Genomic DNA, 21697 nt, shown 5'->3' on the forward strand with positions numbered 1-21697 from the left:
AAAGAGACGGAGCATACAAAGGGGGTGTAGCTGAGAATAGCGCGTGGCAGTAGGAGACACGTGGCAGCAGTGACCAGCGAAGAGACCACGAGAGAAGCCAGAGAGCCCAGAAAGAGCACAGATTGGCTTGCCAGCTCCTGTCCCCCAGCCCTGCACCTGTAGCTGCCTCACCACAACTGGTGTAGAAAGATCATGAAAAGCCTGAAAAGGCCACCGAGGGCTGCAGGCCTCCTTCTTCACCCGGCTGCCCGCATCACAGAGACCCTGCTCTGTGCCTTGCTGCCACCATTAACAGCCCAGGCAACCGCTGCCGTAACCAGGGCCCCACCTCCGAAGTAAGATGCCCCAATACTTCGCTCAGCTGTCAGTCACTGACAGTCGACTAGGTTCCAGCCTAGACCCTGGGCTGGTAAATGGTGCAAAGCAGGAAGAGCGGGCATCGGGACAGAAGAGCCCAAGGGCGGGTGCTGCTTTAGGAGGATGCTACTACCTCTGCTTTGGGGTGCAGCCCCGGGGCCCAGGGTAGTAAACATTCTGATTTTTAACAGCAGCTGGAAATGTGGATTAGCATGGAGCGTCTCGATTTGAAAACATCGGACAGGCTAAACCTCTGGGTCAAACTGGGCTCAAGAGTCACCGGTCTAACACCCTGCTCCCACTCCAAGTCCCTCTCGCTCACATCCCTCCCGAAACAAGCAGAAAAAAAAGGGCACCAACCGGGAAAGGGCTGTCCCGGAACCCGAGGGGCGGGGGCTGCACAGGACAGGACACACTTGGAGGAGTTAAAGAACAAAGTCAGATTCCAAAGTTCTGTATTTTTCAAAATAAAGATCACACATTGTTTAGAGACAATCTACACAAGAGTTACAAAAAATAGTTGCCCAGGCATAAGCATACACAGGTTTGTTAATTATACACATATGGTTACAAGTGTGCTTGCAAAAAAGTTCATTGGAAATATACACAAGGCTCTGGAAATGTACACGTGTAGTGTTACAATTCTATATTCAAACGAGGAAAATTGACAGTATGTTACATTCACTTACAAGTAGACAAAATGCAAAATACAATTCATCTTCTGTACAAAAAGGAAGGGCAATTCACACTTTACAAGGTGAGAGGGCTCTGATTGTAAGGAAAGCTAGGGCTGGGCTAAACTTTGCACGTCCTTTTGACTGTCACAAAATAAGCAAAACATTACTTGTTGAGGGTAAAAAAACACTAGTGTGAACTGAATCATCTTGAAGAACATTTAGAAAGGATCTCGCTACTGTCTGACTAGGTGACAAATAAAAACAAGCTATTTTTTTCTTTTTAAACTTTAACTAGGCTGTATAAAGAACATTTATTCCTTCAAAAGAAAAAAATTTACTTCTGGTTGAAATTACAATTTACAATATACAACACTATATGCTACGACCATAAAAGGTGTGAATATACACTGAATGCACAGGGCTGGCTAATTCTCTTTTCTTACCAAAAAACGTGTTTATGTTGATTCAAACTTCTCCACATTTACATTACAGGTATACAAATGTACAATTGTACAATCAAAAGTATGTTCGACTACTAGGGTACATTATAGATACAGAGTAGACATCAAAACAAGAAAATACTACAAATTTGTTTATATGCAAAGTCTACACCAAGTATACACTATATATTTATAGAAGCAAGACCAAAAGCAGAGTTGGATTTTTTTTCTCATGCTAAATAATCAGATTTTGCCTTTCAATATCAACAGAAAAAAATCCAGTAGGCAGTAAACAATTATACCCGCCTGGCCTTGAAAGACATTCTGGGCGCTCACATCTCCTCACAAAACAAACTCACGACCTTCTTCAGCATAATAATCTCCAAAAAAGGCAATTTTGAGAAGTTTTATAAACTTAGTGATATAAACTGAAGCTTTAGCAACTCCGAAACAATTTTTTATTTTATGTGTGTGTGTGTGTGTGTGTGTCTGCATGTGTGTGTGTGTATATATATATATACACTTTTATAAACAGCGTTAAATGCCAGTTTGGAGTCATTTAACTAAAATTCAAACTTCCCTCAGGTTTTTTTGTTTGTTTTTGTTTTTTACTAAAATGAGGAGGTGGGGAAGAGCTATTTGCAAAAGCTGCCATTAAGGCAAATGAGTTAAAAACTTTTTTTGAAACTTTTTGTGAACCAACCACCCTGAAAGTTTCCACATGTGGAATATAGATACAACAGTGAACAAAATATGTGGCCTCCATGTACACTGGTTACCTATGTACAAGTATCCTATACACCAGTAAAACAACAGGGCAATTAGTCAATTAAAAAAAATAATCAGTACATGTTATGCGTAATAAAATTAAACAAATTTACAAAGGCTTTTCCACTTGTGGGATTTGATTCCTTTTTTGGAGGTGAGGGTAATCCTGGAGCAACCATTTACCCATTTCAGATTCTATACTAGAATATTTCTGGTTGCTGGCTGGATTCACCAATGGGCCAGTGAGGTCAGTGGGCATGAGGGGACAGGGTGACACTGCCTCAGATAATACCATTAGGGGGGCCACAGATGGGCCCTAAGTCCACGCCATTCTTCATGTAGTATTTCTCCAGCTTGGCCAGAATGTGCTTGCCATAGGTGTACTTGCGCAGAGTCGCGATGTGGGGCCGGATCTGGAGAGGAAGCACAGTCTGCGTTACACCAGCTGGAAACACACGTGGAGTCGTTTAGCTCCCGGCACTGCCAGACACCCTCACGTCCCACAGGGATGCCTTAAACAGACTGACCAAGGTGCCCAAATTCTAGAACTCCAGTGAGCCATCGGAGAAGAGAGCATCTCCTATCCTGAATGCGCACATAGGCTGAGGGCTCGGAAGCTGGACAACCACAAACCACTTTGAGGGAAGAAAGCGGACAGTGCGTGGAGAAAGTGCACCCCGCCATTCCCTAGCACTGCACAGGGCATCCTGCCCCCTGCTCAATGGGCTCTTTCTTTCTGGGCTCACCACCAGGCCCCCCGGGCTCCCCTTCACAGGGGCTCACAGGAGGCCAAGAGTAGCAACAATAACAGTGACCAACACAAGCAGGCCACTGTTCATAAGGCCCCTCCCAAATAATGGCAGACAGTTAAGTAACTCTAATCTAAAGTCACATGACTACTAAGGGAAAATGCAGGGTTTTGAGCCCACCTGGCTCCTCCCTGGTTATCTGCTCCCCACTGTACTCTCACAGCACCTCCTCTTGCCCCGGCCCATCCTTCACCCCTACCAACCCCAGTTTGGCTCAGTGATCCAAGCATTCTCCTCTGTTCTCTCCTCCACTCACGGAGACCGTGTACCTCCACAGTGAGCAATGCTTCCCATCTGGAACCAGCTCTCTCTCTGGTCAGCGAGAGTCTGCAGTGCGCCATGTTCACGACAATATGTCTGACCAGTGCTCATTCCTTCCAGACACCAGAGGATCGCAGATGCGTACACCGCGCACGGGCACAGCCCTCCAGAGGGGCACTGCAGACAGCACCCACCACGTGGGCAACACACATGTCCTCAAAGCAAGGAAGGAACGGTCTAGAAAACACCTCTGCAACTCATGAAGGAAGGACAGAGACCAGCATCACCCCCACAGCCTAACCCAAGAGCCGAGAGGTATGTCACAGCCAATGTTGCTGCCCTCAACACTCATCTGCAAAAAAGGACGCGACAGGGCTCCGTCCTCTGGGCTGTGGCGGAGACGATGTTACTCTCATGGCTAACATCTTTTGGTGGGAAAGCTGAATGACTTAGTGTTCTCCGTTCTTGGGAAGCCTCTTCCTCTCTCAGTTCCTACAACCAACTGCTAAGCCCTATTCTGTCCATTTTTCTTCAATTCCAAAGCCACCACCTTCTCTTAGCTATCGTAACAGCTCCCCTGCCAGATCTACTCTTCTCCAACTTAGTCATCAGCCAGGAAATGATTAGAAACGCAAATGGAACTTTGTACCAAAGTTCTGTCCTACTAACTTGCTTTACTTCTTCAAACACCCTCTCTCTTCTCTTACACCCAACCTCTGTGGTTTTATTCATGTGTCATTCTTTTAGGGAGCCTTCTCTGAACCCCCACATGAAGATGGACTCAGCCACATCTTCATACAGCCTCCCACCCTCTGCGAAATGTATTTCCTCAGGACCATTCTAAATACCTGCGCACAGAACTGCCCTGCTCACCCGTCTACCCGGCTGAGAGAAGGGTGTGCTAGAGAGTCCGTGCTCAGTAGTGCTGCAAAGTGATGGACACACTCTCGCAGCACACCAATATCCCCTCCGCCTTCACCTGCATCTCCCCAGCTGTGAGGACCCTGGACTCCCCCAGCCTTCAACTCCACTGCCAACACCCACACAGTGTTCTTTCCACGCAGTCTTCTTTGGAAGCAGAAGTGCTGGCTGCCTCGTCTGGCTCAGAACCTGAGTCCATAACAAAGATTCTCATTACCGAACTTTGTTCTCAGCGAGGGCAAGTTGTTCATCATTGCCAGACCGTGGCCGTGCCTTCCACCGAGGAGGCGGCTGAGTGAGGCTCCCGTGCAGAGGCACCGAGGCTCACAGCACAAACACAGCTGCAGCGCACCTGCCCATGGGCCAGCTTTGTCTCCTGGGCAGGCTGGTTGGACCTGCTCCGTGACTGCTCCTGATGCTGTGGGTTTCTTCAGGGGGCTCGGTGTCAGCTCCCACTCACAGCACTACAGTTCAGACTTCTTCCTACTCTTTAGCCTGAACTGCTGCAAAGTTTCCCCTCACAGACTCGGGGCACTTTCACCACCACTATACACCCCCCTTTTCACTCTATGCTGTGGAAAGGGCTCAGTCTTCTCATTTCTGTGCTGGCGTTTGACACAAAGTGAACATAATAAGGTGAGCGTGCCAGGCTAGGCATTGCACCTGGGGGCAGCCCTTGAGTGAATGGTGACTGAATGAATACGAGGTAATAAAAGAAAAAGAACAGGATGGTTTGCTGGACTGATAAGCTGGTCCCGAGAACAGAGGAGCAGTGGGCTGTAAGCATAGCCTGAAGATTGCTAGCCAGCTAACAGAGAAGACAGGAGGGCAACATGGGGACATGGCCACTTCAGGGAAAGGAAAAGGGCCCACACCATGAGACACAGTGCAGTCAATGATAAGCTCCTCAGAAAGACAGACATCCATTTTCTTCTGCCTTTCAAAAGTAGGAAGAACTGAGCCCTCTACACACTGTCTCTGATGGAGCACCTACCCGACCTGGCCTACCTTATGCATGACGATCTTCCGCTGGGCAGGCTCCGCCACATCGATCATCTTCTGGACTACGTAGTTGGCATACTGGTCCTTCATCATGGTGTATAAGGCACTGTGGGGACCATCGTTCATGGTACACACCTCATCGATAAGCACAGCGCGCTCCGTACGGGAGGCATGCGTGACACACTTCTCCACAACATTGCTATAAATGAGACAAATCCAAGGACAACTGTCAAACTGAGTTTGTCAGGTCTCTACCCTAACTTCAGGAACAGCAGCAAGAGAGCTAATGTTTTTGGAAAATGAAATTATCAACTGTATGGATCTGAAATGCTCCAAACTTGCTGTCTTGAGCCTTCCAATGTGAACCACAGCTGAGATACTCCTGCAGGACACCAACCAGACCCAGCCGTCTAACTGGGGAGGATAAAAATGCTCAGGAAGGTGAAGGGGCATAAACAAGACTCACATGACTGACTGAGGCCACCAACACGGTTAAGGAGCATTTCAGAACATAGGAGCTCCTTAGTCTTTCTTCCTTGTGCAGCATGTATCAGATCTCATGAGCAGATCAATCAAGTCTCATCCAGAAAGCAGCCCTTCCTCTGCCACCCTAATAGGAGGAAGCTACTTCCTTCTAACTACTATGGGACTGTAGCAAAGGCTAGCAGGTGTGGGACTGTGGAAGTGATTTCCGGTTAACCGCTTGGAGAAAAAAAAAAGGTAAGATCTGACTGATCTGGTTCAGAGAACATGAAGCCAGTCATGATCTCCAAATATTCAGGAAAAGAATGCATTACTCTTCACACTGCATGGCTGGGATGTAACACTGACCTGTTACCAATTCTATCTCCAAACTGCTGCATTTTGTTCTTAATCTGACACAATAGGAAGACTGTGAAAGAGATTCTAAGAACGGTGGTAAACCATTTCAGGTGCCAAAGAGGAAACTGAATAAAGGATATTTCCCAAACAATTGAGTTAATGAAGCCCACATTTTACCAAGTACAAAGCAAAAACAAATTCCCAAGATTTCAAATTGTCTGTACAATTTGAAAGCACTCACCTTGCAAATTTGTGCTGACTCAATACAAGTACATTGCCTCGGATTTCTGCTACAATTTTACTTTTATCCTCTGGACGGCCATGTTCCAATACATGTTGGATCACATAATTTCCATATTGATCCTGTTTGAGAAGCAACAGAAATAAAACTGATGTAACAATGAGTTCCGGGGGTTACCTAAACCCTTACATCTAGTCAATACCCATCCTCCTGTAACACCATAATGGCTTACTGGAATATTAATGAACACATAACTTGCAAAATGGAGAGAGGGAGTGGCAATCCCCCCCCATCATTACAAAACAAGATCACCGGACAATGAAATATTTCTCTGTTAATGTCTGAACACACACTCATAACCTCCAAACTCCTTCCTATTAAAAAAAAAAAACAAAAAATAAAAAACGGGAGGTGGGGGAGGAGAGGGTAGGGGAAGTAGTGAAGTAGGTGGGAACATAGAACTATTTTTCTCCCCAACAGAAATATACAAATGGTTCACTATACTGTCGGTAACAAGACTTTAAACAATGTTTATATCTAACAATGCCTAGTTAAAATCAACATAAACATAAAAAATATAATTCATCTGAATGGAAGGTATTTTGAGAGCATGTGTATAAGAGAATGTGTATGTGTATAAGAAGCACAAATATTTTAAAGATATAAATTTAATAGCCTACAAAAACATTACACTGATGTTGTACATGTTTGCTCTGGAGACGGTTTGTTTTGCTGCTACTTTCTGAACTTTACATTTTTTCCTATAATCTCACACCTCCTTCCAAATCTAACAACAAACACTAGCACCAAAAATTGCTTCAGTCCAACATGCTACAGAAGTAGGTATTCAAATAGTCTGATGTGGGGGAAATTTTTAGTGTATAAGACAAAATATGAAAGCTCTGGAAATCAACAAATTCACAGCTAGCCCAAGACATGATGCAATCCAGCTCCAGGTAGTTGCCTGACATGACCAGGCAGCAGCCAGCCCACAACAGGTGCGGGAGGCATATCTCCTGACACTACTAAGCACAAGGTTCTACTCGTATTGAAAATCATAAAACACAAACCAGGTTGATAGAAACAAAAACTTCTCAAAAATATTCTAGGGGCTTGGTAAACACATTCACACATTAACCTCTTCTGGAATGAATACCTGTGCTGAGAAAACACACAAGATCAGGGCCTGAAAGGGCCCACAGGTGTCTGCAGTTACTCTACTGGCAACTCCACTACCTGTACAAGTTGCTCTGTGTGCTGGTGAAGCTCCTCTAAAATAGGGAGTGTCTGGTCAGGGAGACAGTGTTCAAGGATCCTCTGAATCACTCGGCAGCCATAAGGATGTGTCGACAAAGCAAATACCTAGGGCAGACAGGAAAACCAAAAATGAGAGGTGCCACTTTTAATAGTGCAGTATTGTTCTGTATATATTGTTCCATTAAAATTCACAGTGAACCTGAAAGACAGTCAAGGTTATTCTCAGCATACATATGAGAAAACGGAATTTCCTAGAAGTTTACATAATGTGCCTATAGTCAGATAGTAAATGACAGAGCCAAACTTTCATATCCTAGTCTGACTCAAAAGTTCAAATTCTAAATATGGCATTTTCTTTCTACAAATAATAAGGTGTGCATGTATATAAACCCATTTCTTACTATTCTAGGAATTAACAGATGTCCATAAATTCAGGGTTGAAAGGACAGTTCCAAGAAGCCTAAATAGAAACAGAATTAGTCGTGGACAGGAAAAACAACTGAGGTAAAAGCCAGTGTCAATCAACAGTTTCTCTGACAAAGAAAGGTTTGGGATTAAATCCTGAATGAGTTCACATGACCACATTGCAATCTTCTAAATTTACGTGGGGGTGTTTCAGTAATAAGAAAAATTTCTTCTTTCTTGGGTGTGGATCAGTGAATGGATGAGCACACAGCCTTCAGAATTAGACCACTCAGAGCCGCCCTGATAGCCCAGGGGTTAAGTTTCATTGCTTCCACCTCAATGCCTTCATCTCAATGCCTTCGTTCAATCCCCAGCCAAGGAGCTGACCCATATGGAGCAGCACACCTCCTGCCCCACCCACTGCTCCCCTTAGGAGTGTAGTGGTTCTGCCTGTTCTGCCCCCACTATCTCTGGTAAATCCCTGGATTAACAGTACATAAATAAATAACCTTTAAAAAAACAATCAGGCCCTCCCTGGTAGCACAACAGGTTAAAGCGCAGCTCTGCAAAGCCAGCTGCTGCTGCTTCAGCACCTCCCAGCCAGGGAGGTGACCCACATGGCAGACCTCTCCTGCCTTACCCACTGCTCCCCTCAGCAGTGTACTTGTCAATCTGCCTGATCTGCTCTGCATGCTGTCTCTGGTGAATCCTCTCACCGCCCCTGCACCTCTGGCCTGTAATCTAGTTCTGTGTGCATGCATGCATGCATAAATATTTTTAAAATAAAAAAGAATCACACTTCTGCCCTTCTCATCTGAGTGACATGGAACGACATGTACTCTCAGGTCTACTATGACAATATAAGAACAATAAGAATAACTCATTAAAAATGCAAAACAATATACTTTATGATTATGTTCAATTTTATATTTATGAAATATACTTAAAAAGCCCACAGTCTCAAAGAACTTGATTTATTTCACATATAGAACTTGATTTATGATTCAAATATCTACTTACAATACTATAGGTTTCTGTAGCTTATTCTGTGTGGCTACACATCATTATGAAAGTCTATGAGGTTTGTTTTGTCCAATTCTCTGCTGATGGACATTTGGAATATTTAATCTTTTCCTGCTAGGAGAAAAATGTTTTAAATATGTCTTGTGATGTGTAAGTACAAGTATCTTCCCAGGTACGCGCTTGGTCTAGGAGGGTTAGGTGACAGGAAATGTAGATGCTGAGAGCTTTGAAAGATGACACTAAATGACTTTGCAGAACTAGTGCCACCCAGGTTTAGCAGATCCCACAACCCTGCTAGCAAACAGCAACTGGCAGGTAGAAAAGGCTCTACCTTTTAAGTCTTCTTTTGCTTTTCCTGGTTAATTCTTTGGCAGTCTCATCTTGAAAATACCCTATCCCATCTGGTGTCCTTTTACCTTGTTCAATATAATGATAAACGTAAAATCTTAACTTTAAAGAGATCTACTTTTTTATCATTAGCTCAGAAAAATCTCAATTTATTACCAATAACCTATTTAGCCACTGCCATAACTGAGAAAACCAAAAAACCACTCTAAAAATCCCACTCTGATTTAGGCTGAACAGTACATATTAAGTACACCTAAAAAAATAACATGGTAATTCCCATTCTCTTTTCTTTTCTTTTCTCCATTTTGTTTTCTAAAACCAAAAACGCAACTTCATGCACTCAAGGTGATTTTTCATTTTCTCCCACCAAGGTGCAGAATACGAAAGAACGTTAGTTGCTAGAAAAAAAAAATTAATGATAGCCAATGTAAAGGCAAATAATAGAAAAACCAAACGATAAGAAAATATCAACTCTGCTTAGATCATACAGGTTCCTATCACCTACGAGTGAATAGGAGAAACGAGAAGCTGTCTCTGGGTGTGCGGCCACTTTAGATTCAAGTCACATTGACAACAAAACACCTTGTTACTTAAAAGATGTACTTACACATCACCTGCAAGATAAGTTCTATAGATGATGTGAATTTTAAAGTGATAAAAATTTTAATTTAATAAGAAAAAAGGCATGAGATTTAACAATTCTCACTGATGACAGCATCTGAATCCAGCACGAGCATCTATCTGCATGAATGGAGAGAAGCTCCTGGACAGTTAAGGGAAAAGACTCGGGGACACTCAGCTAAAGCGAGGTGCTTGATGCCCCTGGAACCGCTCTGCCAACTGCTAGAGTCCAAAACACACTGACTGCGCAAGAACTCTGCACTCATCCGTCCCTGTTCTCTGCTCGCGGTGGAGACACTTATCAATCGCTTTTATTCTTTGCAAAGTCACTTACCTGTCCTTTAAACGCATCGATGACAAACTGCAAAGACTGGGGCTGCACACATTCAATGCACTTCTGAACCACGTGGTTGCCGTTCTGGTCTTTCACACACTTCAGGACGTGTCCGTCTAGTTCCCGGACCATCTCATTCTATAGGAGACAAGGAAAGAAAGTACCACCAGAATCACAGCAAGCAAACACCTGGATAATCTCTAAACACAAAAGCATGGAGCAGAAAATCTAGGATAATGAAAGAGAGACAATTCAGCTCTAGCACTGTGAACACCTGGTGACAAATGGGGGTCTTCACACAAATTAGTAGACTGCTGGTAACAGTTAACCGATCTCATAAAGTTCTCTAGCTTGCAAAAGGCCTCTGAAACATTTTTAAAATGCAGCCATCTTCAAATAGAAAGGAGCCTACATTAATTACATATAAAAATAATAGAGAATAGGGCCTCCCTGGTGTTGGAACGGGTTAAAGCACAGCGCTATGAAGCTCACTGCAGTCGCTTCAGCACCAGTTCGAGCCCCAGCCAGGGAGGTGACCCACGTGGCGTGGCAGACCTCTCTAGTCTCGCCTACTGCTCCCCTCAGCAATGTACTTTTCAATCTTCCTGTTCTGCTCTCCACTCCGTCTCTGGTGAATCCTTGCACTGCCCCTGAACCTCTGGTCTGTACCCCACTTCTGTATGCATACATAAATAAGTCTTTTTTAAAAATAGAGAATTTCACATATAATTCCCTGTGCCTTTATCACAACAACCCTGTAAGGCCCCAATTATTAATTACGGTACAGCTTACTCCAAACTAGGAAGGCCTCTAAATGTTTAACACGGTTTGAGTCATAACAACTCTATGCATTGAACACTATTATATATGACAAAATCAAGACACAAACAAATTAAATGACTTAATAAAATCAGACCTGGACTGCCTAATTCGAACCCAAGAAATCTATGACCTACTTTTGGGGAAAGTACGTGTCAGTAAACCACCTGTCAATTACATTCTGTCCCTTACATCCACCTCCCCTGACTTCAGATAAAAAGAAAGTGAATCAGAATTCTTGCCCAGAATGGGATCCAACATGATCTTTAGACCAGACCACAGTGACTGCAGCTCCCCCCCCCAAAAAAAAAAAAAAAATAGTGAAAAGTGTGCAAAGTAAGGGGATAAAGGAGAAGGCCAAACACTGTGTGCAAATGCTGGGTACAGATGGAGGGGACAAAGGCACAGACAGAGACAACACTGCGGTTAGGACTGAGCCACATTCCCCACGACTCACTGTTTCAGTCGTTGGTATCTGAAAGTTAAGTACCTACATCATGATGAGGCCCTGTTCCCTGCTGGTCAATTTCCTTACAGTGTCAATCCTCTGTGAAGCAGCTCCCTTGTATTGACTCTATTTAGTGTGATGACAAGGCAGTTTTCTGAATGTATTATTTGAATGCAAAGCCCAGAGATGTCAACTACATCAAAGCAACCAGAAGACTTAAGATTACAAAGCCAAGGACAAACAGAAGGGAAAGGGTAGTGGCCTTAGGAAGGCTTCTTAAAAGCAAGGATCAGTGTCAGTAAAGAATAACTTATCCTGAAGCATACATATAGGAGTAAATAGAGGATGGTGCCTTTAAGAAACTAAAGAAAAGGAACACACACTCAAACTACGGGGTTGGCCTTCCTAAATGTTTTCCTGAGCCCAAACATGAAAAAATGCTATCATAGACAATTTCATCCTAAACTTGCATTTAGAAGAGTCAAGGGCCCTAAAGAGATTAGGCCCATAAAAAATATCAGAGACCAGATCAGAAGCTACATAGAAAAATAGGAAAGAAAAACAGTTTGGGGAAAAGGAGATGATGAAGTAGGACAACATAGCCATCCAGTCAAAAAAAAAAAAAAAATACAATCTGGAGAGAAGATTAACAATCACAACCTTGGGAGAAGGCAAACATGGGAAAAGTAGATGGGAAATTATAATATACCTGTTACTTTTCAACAAGTGGGCACTATGGTCAAAAGAGAGAAAATTTTCCACATACAAAGAAACAAGATTAGAAATTTTCATCCATGAAAACTGCAGGGAAAATGAAAGGTAATGCTGAATATGTACACTATAATTCTTAAAACAGAACACTCCTTTGTCACCGCTCCATCTTCAACACTGAGCAGTACTAACTGAATGAACTCCAAACCTGCTCTGTCTTCAATCCGCCCCCTGCCATCACCTGCGGCCCCAGCTGTGAGGACCCTGGACTCCCCCAGCCTTCAACTCCACTGCCAACACCCACACAGTGTTCTTTCCACGCAGTCTTCTTTGGAAGCAGAAGTGCTGGCTGCCTCGTCTGGCTCAGAACCTGAGTCCATAACAAAGATTCTCATTACCGAACTTTGTTCTCAGCGAGGGCAAGTTGTTCATCATTGCCAGACCGTGGCCGTGCCCTCCACCGAGGAGGCGGCTGAGTGAGGCTCCCGTGCAGAGGCACCAAGGCTCACAGCACAAACACAGCTGCAGCGCACCTGCCCATGGGCCAGCTTTGTCTCCTGGGCAGGCTGGTTGGACCTGCTCCGTGACTGCTCCTGATGCTGTGGGTTTCTTCAGGGCGCTCGGTGTCAGCTCCCACTCACAGCACTACAGTTCAGACTTCTTCCTACTCTTTAGCCTGAACTGCTGCAAAGTTTCCCCTCACAGACTCGGGGCACTTTCGCCACCACTCTACACCCCCTTCCTGTGGGGCAGCCCTTGAATGAAGAGTGGTAAAGTAAATGAATAAGAGGGAGAAAGAGGGAAAGAAACTGGAAGGAAGGCTGAATAAAACTTTGGTTTTCTAGAGTGATCAGCTCAGGTTAAAGAAATAACACTTTACTAACATTTCACATGCTTCAATTCTTGATATACCATTGTTTTAATATCATGAAGTTTGGGGCGTAGAACTTCATACCTCAGTATGTAGATATGCCTCACTGCACCTACCACCAACCTTCTTCAGTTCTTGCCAAACAAAAACACCCACCTATAAAATTATACCTACTAAAGATTAAATTCTGTCAAACAGAAGTGTTGGAAAGTACTGGTTTAAAGAAAGGCATCCAATCCACTATATATTTACAAAACTAATCGCACATTTCATGCTTGCCATGCACAGAAAGACAGACAATAAGCACCAAAGAAAAACTGTAAAAGAAAACCAGAATGACAAACTCACAGGGCTCACTACACAAACCATGGAGAGACATCAAACACCAAGAGAAAAGTTAAAGGGAAACTTACAATTACCTGCTGGTCTGAGGGGATAAATTCAAGCGCTTTCTGGATAACACGACAGCCATACATCTGCAGTGCCAATGACAGGACATGGCCTCGGATCCGTTCTGCCAAAGCCAGCTTCTGTTCAAGGCTGCCAAACTAGACATAATGTGTGGGTGAACACCATTACTTAGTTAGAAAGCCACAGAAAGCAAGCATTCTTTTTTCTGCATCAACCACTGCTATGCTCTCCTCGGGCCTTTGTCACCTATGATTTAACTAAATTTCTTGTTTTCTAAAGACAGTAATTCTCTGATTACAAAGAGCCCGTTTTAATGTCAAAAAATTCTTTTATATTTAACATTAGTAGTATATATTTGCTTAATAAACAAGCAATTTCACAAAGCTGCCCTGAAGTCACTAGTAATAAATGAATTTATTCTCCATTATTTACAAGAACATTTCTATTTATTCTAAAATTAGTAACACATATAGGAGACATTAATGAAGGTTTTGCAAAGTGTTTAGCTAGGATGAGGAAGGTTACAAGCCATTTTTACAATGTATTATAGTATATCATATTATACTATATTATACCATGCTTTACTATACTATATAGTCACACACATTAAAGAAAGAAAGAAATTTACAGTTACAGCATTTCCTGCTTTTTCAGATTCTTCCTCTCAATGCTTCATTCCTTTCTGTATTTGTAATTTGGGGTTGTTGACACCAGGATACAGGGTCAACAATGGCAAGCAAACAAAAAAAAATCTTTCTGACATTTACTTTAATAGTGCAGAAGATATTGATACCACAATTTCATTAATCTTTTCCAAAGACAAGGACTAAACAATTATTCAATTCACAAGTAAAAATAAGGAACCACGTACAAAGAATCACCCAAGAAGTATTTAGCAATCCTCATGACCACAGTTTATGAAGAAAACTACTTGGGTTAGTATTCTAAAGATAATTTTCTAGGAAACTTCCCCCACCCCCCCCCACACAAAAAAAATTCATTTTCAAAATATTTTGTGATCCTTGATATTAAAATTACCTTACAAGAATTATTTCCTCCAAAAAATGACACATTAATGAAACTATTGTTAGCAACCAGAAATAATGTGCTGGCTCCTAAATGGCTCTTCAATCATGTCCTCAAAATGAGGGAACTATCTACTTGGGTATTTAAGTGATATTCTGATGCTAATAAATTGGAGAAACATTAAAAAATTATTTTAAAACACCACACACACTTCATTATGAGGACTGGTAAGGCCAAAACTCTAAAAAGTTAGTGAAAATCAAAATGCTCTGGAATAAAAAGAATAAAGTCTTACTTCAAAGAATTTCTGAATGACATAATTCCCAAATACATCCACCATTAGCTGGTAAGCCGCCTGGAGGATCTCATTGAATACAAGCTGGCGCTCAGCTGGTGTGGCACGCTCGAGTTTCAGCTGAATGAATCTGAAGCACAGATGAAAAGGGGCATCACAGCATTTTAAGAAGACTTGGAAATAAATGTTAAGTAGTTCCATTTAGATAATGCCTCAGTTCTGAAGCTCTGTGTGTATGTTATTTACATTAATCACTGACTCGCTTAATTGAAAAAAAACTTCCATAGTGTTAAGTATCCCCTAACTGAGTTTTTAAATGTAAATTTAAAGTTTAGGAGAGATGTACACAATTATATTACATGTGGCATAGAAGGGAAATGGAAAGGGGGGTGAGACAGGAAAAGAGCAGTGGGAATAAAGGTAAACGTAACACCTGAAGAGCTCTACTTTTTTTTTTTTTTTAAAGAAACTTAGTGCCAGATAACATATACACAATGCACTATTACTCAGCAATCAAAAAAGATAAATGCATGCCTTTTGCAGCAACATGGATGGAGCTGGAAGGGATCATGCTTAGTGAAATAAGCCAGAAAGAAAAGGAAAAATACTGGATGGATTCATTCACAGAAGGAGTATAAAGGACCAGGAGAAAAAATAATAACAATGAACAATTATACACCAGAGACACTTTACGGGGTAGAGTGGGGAATGGGATAAAAAATGGGGATGTGGGCGAAATGCACTGGACTATGGTGATGGCACATGGGGATTACAACTGATATGGAAAAAGTCACAAATGATGTAAAACTAAACTATTATATATAAAAAAAAAATAAAGTAGTACTGTCTGATAATTAAAAAAAAAGAAACTTAGTACATCTATAAACTAACGCTATGATCCTTATAATTTTTAATTCATATTCTTATGAAACAGTCCTCATTAATGATATGAAACAAAACTCACATTTGTGGCATCTTTTGAGGTAGCAGCTACTCAATCTGCTTCTTTTTAGTGCAGATGTATATAATGGAAAAACTACATTATTTCTGAATCGGTCTACAGGATATAAATATAAGAAATCCTTGCCCAACAGCAAGCTGGCAGAACATAAAGGAGCTGTCTCAATCGACAGAGAGAAAAAGAAAGACGCAGAGACAAATAGGAAAGAAGAATGAATGAGGTCACTACAATTATGCCTTTTCCCCAGGACCAGGATTCCTTTCTGTGTAGCCCACTGCAGCACTTTTAGCAGGGAAATTCTGTGTTCTGTAATAGCCACATCTCTCTCACCTCTATTCAGACTCTCGCTCTTGGAACAATAAAAAAAAGGCAGTGAGATGTCGTAATCCTGAGCATCAGAAATCCAAGTACATATTTGCATAGCCTCTCTGAGAGCAAGATGCTCAAAAATGATCAAAGCAGCAAGTTTGTCTTTTTTTGTGTTTGTTTCTTAAACTGTAAACATCCTAAGAATTTCTCATGAATCAGGATTATCAGACTTCAAAAGGTAAAAAGGTTTGTTTTAACCATGTAATGAGGCTACTGGTTAGCTTGTTTCAATGGTTTATATGCCTGGTAGCCTCATCTACGTCCCTCTGAAAGAAGTCCAGAGAATCACAGTGAAGGACAAACTATGCTTCAGTTATCCTACAGCCAATTCCCTTGGTGTGGCCCTTCCGGGAGGTGTGGAATTTAAAGTATTAGGGTTTCAGTTACCTTACATGTCAAAGCTAAGTCCTCACCTGGACCCATGCTGGTCTTGGGAAAATTCCATTATATGCCCGGCAATTTCCCGCAGCTGTAAATTGGGGTACCGATTATTTCGAAAATCTTCCAGAAGCCTGCTCCTGCCAGAGGGCATGACATCAGACACTCCGTATCGCAGGCGAGAGGAGGGAAAGAGGGTGCTGCTAGGGCTGAAGAGGCTGGAGGCGCCGCTCGCGCTGCGGTACTTGGCTTCAGCACCTGGGGCGGCAGAGATGTATCTTCCGCTGCCATTTGTAAGTCCTCCTGTTGGTCACAGAACAGCAGTGTCTCAACAGAGGCAAAAGCATTCCACACATGAAAGCCAGCATCACCTCTGACTTCTTTTTAATTCTGTTGCTTTGTGTTAAGAACCAGTTCTATGGGAGTCACAATTTTCGTAAGGCCAAGTCACCAAATTTAAAGGAAACTTCTGCACAAAAACAGAGCGGAACGTGCTTTTAACCACTAGTAGAAGACAGCTAACAATAATGTAGCGACAGTATAGCCTTCAGTAACTATAATGATGAGGAAAATGTCTGGCATGTGAACCAGCATTTAAGCATCAGCCATCAGAAAACAAATGCAGACGACAATCGTTTTCTCCATTCTGAACTCTTTAGATTTCACCACTCTAAAATAATCCCCATTTTCATTAAACCCTCCCTAAAAAAAAAAACTCAGCTGCTCAAATTAAGTCTAGTTTTATGTAGGGAGCTCCTCCCCCCTTCCAAAAAAAGCTTTCTTTGAAGGAAATGTTTGGTGACTAAGTTGGAATGGCGGCAATCCAGGTGGATGATTAGACATTAAGGGGCAGAAAAAAAGAACACGTATTTTAAAGTGGAATATTTCAAGAACTTCATTAGGGCAGTATCTGCAATGTCTGCAAAAAACTTTCATGCCACTGATATTGCCGTTTTAACTGATAACAAGTAAATATTCATTGTGAATTATAACATAGAGCCAAAAGGCTTATCAAAATATAAAGCAGAATAAAAAGTTATGAGTATATATTTTCAATATTCTGATTTTTTTTTTTTTTTGCAAATGTGAGGGTTAAAAAAAACTTTAGATTATACTATAAAAAGAGTGGAAGCTTTTATTGGGTTTTATTCCAACTAAGTAGGTAAGAAGTCCCACATAAACCACAGTACAGATGAATAACTCAGAATCCATAAGAAAAGTCACACAACATGAATTATCTGTTGACTTCTCCATAAATTTTAATGAATGTCTGGTTTGGAACTTAATGGTAGCTATAAAAAGATACCCAGTTTGAATTTCTCCACAGAATTGTAGAGCCCAGCTTCAGTGGCCTAAGTCTCAATGAAAGAGACAAAGCCAAAAAGAAATGTCTCGTTGTTTAAAATTTGGAAAACATTAACTAAGCATTTGGCCTACACCAAGGCTCTATATTTTTCACATACACTACTGAATTCTCACTGACATTCTGGAAAAATGAAAATTTATTTATGTAAAAGGAAATTAAGGTACAAAAAGGATGAAATTCTTGTCCAAAGTTATGAAATCCAAAATCATCATGACCAATATTTGTCATGATTCTTGGCACAAGAGCCAGTGCCTTCATTTTTACACCCAGTTGTATCAATTTTTCTGATTTTAAAGGGTATTGCTGCTCTGTGTCAAATTCTAACATATTTTTTAGTCCAAATGAAAAATATTCTTTTAAGGAAAGAGATCAGGTTTACATCAACAATTTATAGCAGAATTTTGCTTAAAGTCATTTTAAGCAAACCATACTGTTCCACCAAAAGGGGGAAAAAAGGTGAGAAACACTTGTGATGTTCAAAGTCCAGAAGCATAAGCTCTAAGACTGAAATGAAACCTAATCACAGACAATGTTTCTCATCCCCAATCCGCCCCCCCCAGCCATTTCTTTAACCTGATACATCAGATCTACAAGGTATATCCAAAAAAGCAAATACTACACTTGAGAGCAAACCTCAGAAATGTACATGGCAGGGATGCTCAATTATGAGACCAAAAGTTAAAACCAAGAATGATGAATATGCTAAGTAGACAGCATGAAAGAATAGAGAATGTAAGTGAAGAGATGGAAATTCCAAGAACCAGCTAGAGCCACCAGAGAGAAAATAACCACAAGGGAGATGCGGGTGAGTGCTTATTAGTGGACTGCACATGGGAAGAATCTTTGAAATAGAGAATACAAACAACACTAAAAAGAAAAGAGAACAGTAACTCAGAAAAATTAGAACAGAATATCCATGAACTGCAAACAAGTATAAAAGGTTAAGATACACATAATGGGAGTACCCCAAAAAAGTGATAAAGGAACAAGTAAAACAGAGATACACTGGCAAAAATTTCCCCAAATTAATACCAGATACCAAACCCTGGAGTCAGGAAGTTCAGAGGATATCAAGAAGAATAAATGCCCAAAATCTACACCTCCACATAATCATCTTCAAATACAGAATAGCAAAGAAAAGAATGAAGATGTCGGGGGCGGAACGGGGGTGGGGGGGTGGGGGTGGGGAGCCAAGACACACCTTACCCATAAGACAAGAACTGTATCCAATCTGTCAGAAAATATGCAAGCAAGAAGAGAGTGAAATAGATAAATAGTTCAAGTTTTGAAAGAAAAAGCAGCCAACATAGAATTCCGTATCATGCTAAATCATCCTTCAAAAGTGAAGGAGAAATAAATTTTTCAAATAAAAACTGAATTTTTTGCTGATCTGCCTTGCAAGAAATATTAGTTCTTTAGCAGGAAGGAATACCAAAGGTCAAGAATTCAGATTTGCATAAGTAAAGAGAAATATCAAATAAGAAGTGGGGGGTAATAAAAGAGTTTCTTTATTGACCTGACAGATTTCATTCAGAGTAACAGCAATGATGTATTCAGCAATGATGTAACAGCAATGATGCTTATATCTTTTATACATATATGCTTAAGTAAAATGAATGACAGCAGTGATAAAAATGAGGGTATTTATGCTTATATATAAACAAAATGAATGATAGCAATGAGAAAAGGGAGGGAAAAAAGGAATCAGGATTATTTTGTTACTCATACTACTCATGAAATGTTGTATTTTATTTGTACACCATTTGTACCCTACACATAAGCCACAAATGAGGATAAGTTGTTAGTAATATTATATTGATACTGCAATATGAGAAATACAGCACACTTATGTCAAACTAAGTATTTGTATTACTACACATGCACATAGATGTGTATATATTTATGGACAATATGAGACTTGAGAGGGAAAAAGGAAGATACCACATTTGGGGGGAGGAAAAAAATTACTGTTCTATGCCAACAAGTTTGACAACTTAGTGGAAATGGAAAAATTCCTATAAAAAGACAAAAAGACGAGACCTGACTCAAAAAGAAAAGGAGGATATGGAACTGTAAGACATAACCTAGTATTGTATTTTGACCTAGTAAGAAATCTCACATGTAAACACCTAGATCAGGGTGGTTTTCTGTTGAATATTAATACAGTTAAGGAAATAATACTATACTCCATAAACTCTTCTGAAATACTACTCTTAGCATCACAAGAAACTGGCTTCATGAACACAGATTAAAAAAAAAAAAAACTCAAGAAATGTATTGACAACCAAACATAAGATTAAACTAACATCCCAAAACAAATAAATCTTTTATTATTTACCATGTGAATATGAAATATAAGAACTGTATTTACAAATGACATGATCCTATATACAAAAAAATCCTAAGCAATACTCCCAAAACTACTAGAATATGTAAGTAGTTAATTTGTGAGATCAATATGCAAATCAATTATTTCTCTATAAACAAGCTACCCAAAAATAAAACAGATTTTTATTCACAGTAACAAAAGAAAAATATGTAGGAACAATTTAACAGAAGATGTATAAAACTAAAGAAGTTTAATTTTTGACTGAAAATGCCAAAAATTTGCTGGGGCAAAATGAGATGATTCATCACCTCACACAATGTACAAATTTAACTCAAACTGAATCAGAGGCTTAACTGTAAGACTGTAAGATCTAAAACAACAGAATATTTGAAACAAAACAGAAGAAAATTTTTAAGATTTAAGTTAGACAAAGAATTTCTTTTTTTTTTAAAGGTTTATTTATCTATGCATACAGAATGGGGTACAGGCCAGAGGTGGGGGGGGTGAGAGGATTCACCAGAGACAGAGCAGGGAGCAGAACAGGCAGATTGAAGAAGTACACTGCTAAGGGGAGCAGCGGGTGGGCCAGGAGAGGTCTGCCACCACGCCATGTGGATCACTCCAGGGTTGAACTCTCACTGAATCGCTGTAGCTAGCTTGCAGTGCTGCATCCCAACCTTTGGCCCAGGGAGAGCCAAAGAATTTCTATACCAAAGTGATAAAACTGGATCTCATCAAAATTAGTAACTAATGTACTTCCACTATTAAAAAATGCAGACATGTGTTTTGCACATATTTAATTAGCTACTAGCGTCCAGAATATATGACTTACAGCTCTCTTTTTAAAAAAAAATCAAACACCACAATGAAAATATAAGCAAAAAATAAGTAGACATCTCACCAAGTTATACAAATGGTTAATCAACACACGAAAAGATGCTCGACATCATTAGCCACAAGGAAAGTGGAAATTAAGACCATAATAGCTATATTAACTAAGCAATGTAAGAACTAATGCTGTCAGAGAAAAACAAAACACCATATGACCTCACAACACCCAACCAAGCTTTTAAATTCAGAGAATGGATTTGTGGTTTAATGGGGGTGAGGAGGGGGTGGCACACGCAAGCAGAGAAAGGAAGGGTATGGCACATGGGTGCATCTTGAGAAGATCAAAAACTACATATATCCAGTTATATATATATATATATATATATCCAGTTATAAACTGAATCACGTATGTCTAAAGTGGGCCACCCTGGTGGTGCAAGAGATTATAAGTCTCAGCACTAGGAACCTATCCACAGCCACTGCAGCCCAAATTCAATCCCCGGCCAGGGAGCTGACCCACATGGCGCAGCAGACCTCTCCTGCCTCGCCTACAAGCAGTGTGTTTCAATTAATCCAGCTGTTCTGCTCCCCACTCT

At 40.9% G+C, this 21697-nt stretch overlaps 1 protein-coding gene across 6 annotated transcripts in view; it reads right to left on the reverse strand.

Annotated features, from left to right (window-relative positions):
* Positions 1–795: 795 nt before the first annotated feature.
* PUM1 (pumilio RNA-binding family member 1) overlaps positions 796–21697 on the reverse strand; it is a 101650-nt gene continuing 80748 nt past the window's right edge. For 4 of the 6 annotated variants that reach the window (XM_004678713.2, XM_012722462.1, XM_012722461.1 and 1 more), the window contains 8 exons: positions 16611–16878; positions 14868–14997; positions 13549–13683; positions 10287–10424; positions 7535–7660; positions 6299–6420; positions 5242–5434; positions 796–2655 (listed from right to left, as the gene is read on the reverse strand). In XM_004678713.2, the coding sequence (XP_004678770.1) occupies positions 2524–2655; positions 5242–5434; positions 6299–6420; positions 7535–7660; positions 10287–10424; positions 13549–13683; positions 14868–14997; positions 16611–16878 (1244 nt within the window). In that variant the 3' untranslated portion in view covers positions 796–2523. The remainder of the gene's footprint in view (positions 2656–5241; positions 5435–6298; positions 6421–7534; positions 7661–10286; positions 10425–13548; positions 13684–14867; positions 14998–16610; positions 16879–21697) is intronic. The other 2 variants (XM_004678715.2, XM_012722463.1) reach the window with 1 other exon arrangement.

The sequence above is a fragment of the Condylura cristata genome, unplaced genomic scaffold (assembly GCF_000260355.1).
Source record: "Condylura cristata isolate star-nosed mole 26May11 unplaced genomic scaffold, ConCri1.0 scaffold00008, whole genome shotgun sequence".
In the NCBI taxonomy this organism is placed as follows: Eukaryota; Metazoa; Chordata; class Mammalia; order Eulipotyphla; family Talpidae; genus Condylura; species Condylura cristata.